Source organism: Phalacrocorax carbo, chromosome 1, assembly GCF_963921805.1.
Source record: "Phalacrocorax carbo chromosome 1, bPhaCar2.1, whole genome shotgun sequence".
Taxonomy (NCBI): domain Eukaryota; kingdom Metazoa; phylum Chordata; class Aves; order Suliformes; family Phalacrocoracidae; genus Phalacrocorax; species Phalacrocorax carbo.
The window spans coordinates 96,919,257-96,928,438 of record NC_087513.1 but is presented as its reverse complement, the minus strand read 5'-3'; the positions used below and the strand labels follow the sequence as shown (position 1 = coordinate 96,928,438).

General features: G+C 37.6%; 1 protein-coding gene across 1 annotated transcript; it reads right to left on the bottom strand.

Annotated features, from left to right (window-relative positions):
• Positions 1 to 2,641: 2,641 nt before the first annotated feature.
• Positions 2,642 to 8,791, bottom strand: LOC104046200 (T-cell receptor-associated transmembrane adapter 1). Its single transcript, XM_064465686.1, has 6 exons — positions 8,689 to 8,791; positions 8,086 to 8,088; positions 7,045 to 7,081; positions 5,623 to 5,684; positions 4,294 to 4,352; positions 2,642 to 3,097 (listed from the first exon to the last, which is right to left on the bottom strand). Exons 1-6 carry the CDS (start codon positions 8,789 to 8,791, stop codon positions 2,831 to 2,833), a joined length of 531 nt encoding a protein of 176 aa, XP_064321756.1. The 3' UTR covers positions 2,642 to 2,830.
• Between the last annotated feature and the right edge of the window lie 391 nt (positions 8,792 to 9,182).

Here is a 9,182-nt window from a genome sequence, read left to right as displayed (position 1 = left end):
AACAAATACCTGTTTCCAACATTTTATTTCAGGTATGTGTATTCTCAGGAGCAGTTGGTATACCTACAGCAAATACATGAGAATGACATAGCAGGGTCCCACAGGTTTTCATTGCTGTGTTCTTTCTTGGCAAGGAGATTGGTTTAGAGGCAAGTGTCAGGTCAAGTACACTCTTTTTTATCGGCATTGCCCCTTGTCAGCTTTCTGAGCTCCAGAAAAGGAAAAAAGTCATTTTCTTTTGGCTTTACTTCATTTCTGGACACACAGGCATTTTTTGTGTTATTTTAGCTCTTAAAACCAAGATCATCTTTTGTTCTTGAATGGAACAAGAAGTCAGCTTCAGCGAGGTTTACTCTACGATAAGACAAGAACTTCTGCAATACACACACGCACATTCTATCCTTCATCATTTGTATATTACATTTCCTTCAACAACAACAAAATATTGTCTTTTAGAAATGCTTTTGTGGTTCATTTTTCTTCCTGCTCCAGACATCGATGAACTGTAGGGAATATGCTTTATGAACTACCTTCCCCTTGGATTCATTGAGGTAACTATTTCCCAGTATTTCTTGACAGAGCAGTACTGAGAGATTATGTAACTCCATTAATCTAGAGGAAACTAGGTGGAGCTAAATCCCATGAAGTGGACTTATTGTTACATGTGCACTCAATGGGAGAAGCGTGTACATCATTTCCATTAAATTAATGATCAGGCTGAAATGACAGGCTGAATTTAGGTAACTTTTAGATGTTCTTCGACTTCAGAGTTTTTAGAGGAAAGGCATAATCAAGAGTGCAAATGCTGTGAGAAAACTGGGAAATAGCAACTTTATGCGAAGGGTACACAAGCTGTATTAAATGAAAATGCAGCATCCCTCGTTTCATGAGTATGTAGGAAAATTGGAACAGACTCTTGGGCCTGTGCTTGTTTGCTTGAAAGACTAAGAAAGCTTTCTCTTTCAGTCATCTCGGAGGGCTGAGTATGGCATCTGATTGGTGCCAGCTAAATTGAAATATTTATATAAAATATTTTACATATTCAAACAATTTTGATATGTGAGTCTAAGCAAGAGGATGATATGTATTTTATTACTTATTTTGTTCTACTGTGGAACAAAGTATAATTCCTTCCTTTCTAATCCAAGAAAGTACTTCATGTGCTGATATCTTGGTGTTTGACTTTGGATCTTTGCCTTTGGATTTGCTTTCCTCCTTTTCCCCCCTTAGTCAGGATCGTCATTTAATATAGTTCTCTGTTAAACTGGTTTTTATCAATTCTTCAACAGTTTTTATTTTTGCTTATCCAATGGTAGTTGGTCTAAGACCGCCATAGCACAATCACTTTAATTCCAAGTCTGCCTTGTTCTTGGGGTGTAACAGCCAAACATACATTGACTTCATTTCTGCAGTTAAAGGTGGGTGCTAGCACAAGACAGGCAGTGACGCTGGGCAGCTTTGGCTGTAGGAGTTGGCCCCTTCCTTTTGGTCTAGCACAGAAGATAAGGCATGGTAAAGAGGCTCATTAACGGTAAGACTGAACATGAATCAGGCTGTCAAAGAACTGTTTCTTTTACATCGATTTTTTTTTTTTTCTCCATAAATTTGTCCCATCTTTGGACATGTCAATCCACTTCTGCTTTTAGAAGAGGTGTTGTGTCTCTGTACTGTGGGCTTTTTGCTTATTTTGGTTTTTGTAACTGCTTCCAGGGCTATCTCCTTCAGGACCTGAAACACTTGCAGGGCTCTGTATGTGCTTGAGAGTTTCAAGCTCCTCAACACTCTGCCCTGCATGGATACTAAAGGCACTAATATCCTTTTTTTGAGAAGGCAGAACATTCTGGCAACTAGAGGTGGGCATATTACATCAACATGCCTTATGGTTTTCTGCTGTTACTACTTACTGACTCCCAGAATATAAAAATAAATCCCCACTCTATAAAAGCTTACTATCTAATGAGTTTAAAGCCTTAAGATGAATGTGTTTGTGGTACTTGAATTATTTGGGGAAATAAAAAGTTCTTTCTACATTTGTAAAATAGTTGGTAGCAATGGCAATGTAAAATCCAATACGAACTTAAACGTCAGACAGAACATTAGAAGGAAAAGTCCTCCCTAGGAGATTTATTGTTACAGATCATCTGCCAATATCTTTGTGGACTCTTGAATACACTGGATGCATTATGTTAGTAGAGGAGTTGAGATTTGAGATGTATTCTGGTATTGCTCACAGAAGGAAACTAAAGATATATAAGGATATTGTTAAATCTTGTGAGATGTACAATTACTGTATTACACAAGCTGTTAAATTATTCACCAGTTAGCTTTAGATATATTGTGTTATTACCGTAGACCAGTCACTGTGGGGAAAGTACACGATGCTTAACAGCAGATCAGTTTTTAGTTGGGAAAACAACTAAATCATTAAGTGTGCAAGTATGAAACACATTTTCCTTCCAAAAGTACTGGTAAAACCTATATAGAGAATAGTTATAACTGTGCTAGAGCTCTACAGGCAACAGAGTGAGTCTGTTTGAAAGTTGGTGGTTGCTTTAAACAAAGGATTACTTTTTAGTGGCATCAGTACCACGTGGATGCTGGCATACCAGCTTCTACAACTCCCTTTAAAAGTGTCTTCAGAAGGGCAGGTCCTTCAAAGTGGCAGTCTGGCTCTTATTTCTTGCTTAGTCTGTAAATGTGCCTGGAAGACACTCTGGAACACGGAACTTACCCACTTTATACCATTGTTTGGTATGACAGTTTGCCAGGATATTATCCCTAACCATTCAATGTTCCTCCAGAACGAAAAAGTGGATCTCTATGATTATGTTCAAACGTTCTCTCCTTTTGTAGTATGAATCAAACTCATTAATCTGATGGGATCGTCATGAATGGCTTCTGCGTTTGCTGTGTTTTCAGCAGCCAGCTGCTCACTGTTGAGGTAAATGCTAACTTTGGAAGCCATCGTGGTGGGGTTAGACGATCTTTCCTCTCCATCCTCCTCTAATGAAGAGTCTATCTTTCTCCTTGGTTTTCTGCATTTTCCCTTGATGCTGTGATCAAGTGAGGCATAACACATCTGATTGGCAGGCTCCACCTAGAAGGAAATTCACTGTATGTTTAATGTTTAGTAGTTATGCTTGCTTTAAAGTTATGTCTAAGACTTGGCGTATGTCTACACTGTAATCGTAACAGTGGCTGAAGTTTACTCAAACTAGCTGTAAATGAACTCATTAGAAGTACAAATGATTAAGCTGTGGCAGCAGAGAAAACAGACTGACACAACCTAATGGGATATGACTCTTGTTCTTAGGGTAGTGGCAGTAAGGAAAAATTCATCAAGGTGTTATTGGAAAGATTCTCTGTGGGAATGAGGATAGCTTGTATAATCAGTCAAAGTTCTTTGGGATGCCAGACATTATTTGATCTGTTTTTCTTCCCCTTTTTTTTTTTATTAGAAACATTATTAGCAGCAATATTTTTCACAGGCTTTGTCTGTGCAGAGGAGCAAAGATGGGTGATTGTTGTCTGTACATATAATCTTATTTCCAGTGCAAAATGTATGTTTTCTGTGTCCTTCCCCTGCCTGTCTGTTTTGCAAGCCAAATTGTCAGGTGCTTTTGACATTTAAATTTTCATAGATTAATCTGTTTCCATGAAGTTAATGAAAACAAATGTATAAATTTAAAAAAAAAAAAGGGTATTTTCTTCCCCATGGAAGTATCCTGAGAGAGGCTGGAAATCAGCTCAGGAAATTGATGTTAGGAATGCTTCAATTACAGACAAATTTCAGTTGAAGCTTGCATGCTTTTAGGCATCAAATTATTTCAGTAAAATACTAATCAATAGAAAAACAGTCGTCTTTCATTTGTTAAGGCATATAGATTTTGTGCTGGGCAGGAAAGGGCCAGTCAAACTCATGATTATAATGTGATGCAGCTTGTGTTTCACTTGGTTGATGTCCAAAATAAATAAAATGAATTGTTTACATAAGCCATAATAGACACAGGCTTAATTCAGCCTGATCTGCATGCCTGTGACTGAGTTCTATCATGCCATATGGGTGGAAATTAGCTGTCTAGAATTCTCCTGCTCCCTCATTAATGACCCGGATTGAGCAAAGGTTCAAGTCCGAGCTTAAATTCCCTAATGATCTGAGACACTAACGCATGGTAGTTTTTGTGATGAGCAGTGTGAAGATTTTTGTTACATATTGGCATGGGATAAGCGCAAGAACTCTGAGACAGGCCACGTTACCCTAATCCAGAAATCCAGAATTAAAATTAAAGATACCTGTTGTTGGTTAACTGGCCTCTGAGTCTGGGACTTCATCTGCTCGTAACAACATTCCTCTATAATTTATCAAAGTAGAAAACCATTTTAGTTAAGACACAGGACTGAGTCCTCAAAGCAGATCAACAGATCCTCCCTGTTACAGAACTAACTCCCCCCCCCCCCCCCCCAGTTTACTTTGGTAGAAGTTTATTTTATTTTGAAATCACACACAGATCTCTTCCTCTATTTAGAGAGGGGCAAATAGCTAAGAAATTCAGACACACACAGCGAAAATGAAAATAATTTTCTGTTCATATGGATGGGAAGTTTCTCATTATTCGTCCTTTTAGACTGCCAGGAGGACACCTTGCAATTAGGGGGTAACCGCATACTGATGTATTTTTCAGTATAGGCAATCTTTGCTTTGGCTGAGAAAGAGGCTGAGTTGCAGCAGCTGGTGATTAAAATCTATTCCTGACTCTGCTTTCAGTTTTCTGTCAATTTGGTGCAAGTTATTCTCTTATTTTAGCCATCAGTAAAACAGATTACTTCCTTACAGTTTTCAGTCTTTTTTAGTGTCAATTCATTTGAGTGTTGGTTAGTTAAATTCATGCAAACCCTATACGAAAAAGTTGAGTTTTGTTTTTTTCCCCAGCAGTTCAAGTACTTTAATACAGCTTTGGTTAACCCCAGATAAGGCCAGCAAGAAAGTTGTGCTCATGTTGCTTAAATACTGCTTTAAGGGCTTTGCGAGACGTACCCTCAGCGCACCTAGGTCTAGCTGCAGTTATATGATATTGCTGCCCTTAATGCGGTATCTCTCTGCCAAGGATTATTAACTTCAACCCAGTAAAGCACAGAAAAGCTATGTCTACCCACCACGCAGCCACTGGGCTGGTTTCAGCATGTTTGTCAGCGTCACTGATGACCTGTGGATAGCCACAGCCGAGAACTGGTATGTCTTTGTTTCTGCCAGCTTCTGTGGGAGCACTGACTTTGGGCAGTGGGTGATGTGTGTCTTAAATTGCTTTAACATGCAGCGATCAAACTGTTATTTCGATTTGTGCAGCTTTACGTGTAGAAAAGCGCTTGGTTTTGAGATATTTGGCTGAACGGGACCATTCGGACTGTAAAAAATCAAATTCAGTATGAGATCTGGTCTTACAAATAGTAGTGCAGAATGACGGTTTGCAGTTCTATCTCAAGTAGGTATTAATACAGCAATTGAAAAGGGGTAGATTCTCAAGTCTGCTGTTTGAGAAACACAGGAAGTGTTGGTCAGTCAGCTTTTAACCATACATTTAGTACAGCCTCTGGACAGACACATGTTCTTAAAGTGAAGCTTACCTAAAATATCTTGATTGAGATTGCCATAAACTGGGTCATCTTCTGTGTAATAGTCATCATAGCTAAAAGGGGAATGGGAAAACACGTGTAATTCACAGAATATGCTTTATTTTGGACACCAGTATTCTATTCTAAACATTTTACACACATATAGTAATAGCAGATTGTATGTGATCTAAGAAACAAGACCAAAAATATCCAGGGGGAGAGTTGGGCAGCAGGGCAGAAACACCACTTTTGCAGAAGGGGAAGAAATGGCAATGTCTGTATTCTGAAGAGAGATTTGTTACCTAGCCAAGAACTGAACTCTTCTTTCCTGTAACTAAGTTAATTATAAAGCTAATCTCAAGACTCCTAAACTACTGTTTGATATCGTTCTAGAAATATTAATTATCACTGAAAGGAACCCCGTTCGTGTCCTCTGAGACCGCTTTGCAGTACAAACTAAAGCACTAAAGGAGTCTTTTGGGGAGGTGTTCTTAAAAAGTCCACCCTTGATTCAACTAAAATACTTGGGTCAACACAACTAGAGAAGACCAAAGCAAAGTTCAGCTTTGGATATTTAATGGTATTCTGTGTTTCATTACCTGGTGTTGCTTGAAAATGTTTTAAAACATTTTTGTTTGCAAAGATGGGAATTGTTAGTGGAAAGTACTGTGTAACCTTGTTCCTATTGCATCCTTATACTGTGCCTTGTCGAAGGAATGAAGTAATGCAATCTAACACCGCTTTCTCAGTGGTATTTTTCAACTGAACAGGCAGTAATAGAGACTTCCCAACTTCAGGTAAATTTGTAATTGAGGATTGGTTTGGGGGAACAGGTGAAGGCTTTTGTATTTTTATTTCAAGGGCCTTTTATATTTAGGTTGAGATGAGACTCTCTCCATCTCTGTTTTCTAAAGTGTTGGTTTTTTTATATATGGAATAAGAGAAACAGACTTGTAACAGATCATGAGCTATCCAGCAGCTGTAAACAGGCTCTGGTCTATTGCTTTTGAACCTCATATGTAAAAGAAGGCTGTGAAATGTAAATACAAAGAAATTATTGCTCCACAAGTATTAATATCAGACCATAATTTATCATTGTTTTCTGAGAGTTCTTTGTTATAGTTGTATTGAGTTTGAGTGATATTAAATAGTGGTTTAGCTCAATATCTTGCGCTTCCTTTAGTACATAAAGTTAGCACATTAACATGCAGTTATTTCATTGTTGATAAAATGTCTGGAGTACATCTCTCCCACACGAACTTTTTCCTGTTTTCTTTGGAAAACTTTTTTTCTAAACCAACCTGCTCTCCGACATTTCCAGGCGGGCTACATGAGATACTGGATTTTCCTCTATGCCATCCCTCCAAAGCCATCTGTTATTATTTATTGCTTATTTCACCCTTGCCAGAAAGAAACTTTTTCTATCCAACTTACCTTGGACTGTTGTCTTCATAGTCTTTATACATTTTAGCTGGAAAAATTGTTAAAAAAAATAGTGAAGAGAAAATGAAACATTCTATTTTAGAACACTTCAGATAATTGTCTTCACTGACATGCTTTTGATTTCACTGTAGAGAGTAAAATTGAAAGCTCTTGGTTCTCAGGACCTTCAGTTGTCCCCCTGCTTTCCTCAAATACTTTTGACTACTACCAGAGGTGCTTGTGCTGTGGCTTCAAAATCCATGTTAGTTTACAAGACTCCAAAAGTGTATTGTAACACATGAAATTAAGTCCTCGTTTCCTCCTCTTGCTGCTTATACCTCATCTTTTTCTCTGCCTAGGGAGGTGCAATGTGTTTATATTACAAGATGAAGGGTTCATTTAGTTTACTAGTTCTGTTGCTTATACCTCCGAAAGAGAGATATCCTGTGACCCACACAGATGAAGAAACTGAAGCAGAGAGGCAACGGCTACAAAAAGACTTATCGCTAGAGCCTGATTAATGACTCAGGAATGCCTGACTTTCTATCCTCTGCTCCAGGACCCCAGAATTTACCATGATAAGCTCCGATTCCATGAGCAATGCAGCATCAGCCAATCTGACCGAAACTTCGCTTAATGTTAATTTGTAAATGAGACTGAGTTTTCGTCATAGAAATATCTGCCTACTAGCACTAAAAGACAAAATAAACCCCCCGCATCCCAAAATACTCCAGCAGCATTTTGAATATCCTGTAATAATCTAATTCTCTTATACTTGGTGAGTTCACTTTACCAGCATAGGCCTTCTGTTTACTAGATTATGTATGTATGTGTAACATGCTTGAAGCCACCAGTGTTTGCCTGCCCACCCATACGCATATAGCACAGGTGCCGTTTTCCCTGTGTAAAGGGCATTTTTCCCTGAATGGGAGCGGTGAGGATTGTACAACTTAATGACTACTGAATTGTATGCATAAGAGAGGTTGCACTGACAGAATGGCTTCTGTTAAAAAAAAGTCATAGTTAATTTTAACCAAAACTGACTGTAGTCACCCTCTAGCATAAATTAACCAAATCGGTTCCTTATTGTGAGTGACGCATTGGTTTAAGAGCTACATTAGGATCCCGTGATGAAAAGCAATTAGAATTTTTTTTCAAAATAAACTGATTAAGCATAAAATGTGTATGAAAACCGAAATTCAAATAAGCATTCAGGAATTTTGGGGGGAGAAAGTTTTCTCAAAAGTATTTTGTATTAGCACATCTACTTAAAATAATTTTTAAGTGAAAGTACAAATGATACCCAGTTACGTGAAAAGTATACTTTAAAAAAGGAAATTACAGATGTTAAAAATATACTTTAAAAATAAAAATTTAGCCAGAACTAAATTCTTCACCTTGTACATGTTCTGCTGGTTTGTCTTCAGAGAATTGGATTGGGTGGATTGGGCACCTAGCAATCATTCTGTAATCATACCTCACTCTCCTAAAAAATTTTAGAAGTTACATCCTCTCAACTAGAATTGTTCTTGCCAAAAGATCACTTTAAGATTCGGCAGAATCAGTTTGTCATTTTGAAATCTCCCAGCAGTGATGGTTTTCTCTACACTTTAAATGCTCAAACGCCATTCCTTACAGAAAGACAACATTACTTACCTTGCTTCGTTTTCATATAGTGTGAAATATTCAGCATCAACGAAACAACCAGAGCCAAACTCAGAAAGGCCAAAACTCCCCAGACAGAAAAATGGCAGTCCATTTCTGTAACTGAAAGAAAATAATTTTAATGTTTGTGTTGTCTAACAGTTTTGCTGTATTTTTTGGGATCGGTTTATTTTTGCTTTCTGTAATTCAAACTGCTATTTTGTTCTTTACTCTGTGACAGCCATTGTTATACAGCTAAATAATTAATATCAAAACTATATGCTAAATAATAAGAAAGCAACATCAATAAACTCTCAGCACAGCTACAGTTTCATAACAGTTCAGCCAAAGGTTGGGCTATTCGTTTGCCTGTAAAATGCAGTAAAAATCAGAAACTGCTAAAGAAAAAAGTCATTTTAGTGAATAGCTTTGAAATTATTTTTGTAATTGTCTTTAACTTATTATTTGCAGTAAATTTTTGGCTAAATTCTAGAGTTCATTAATGT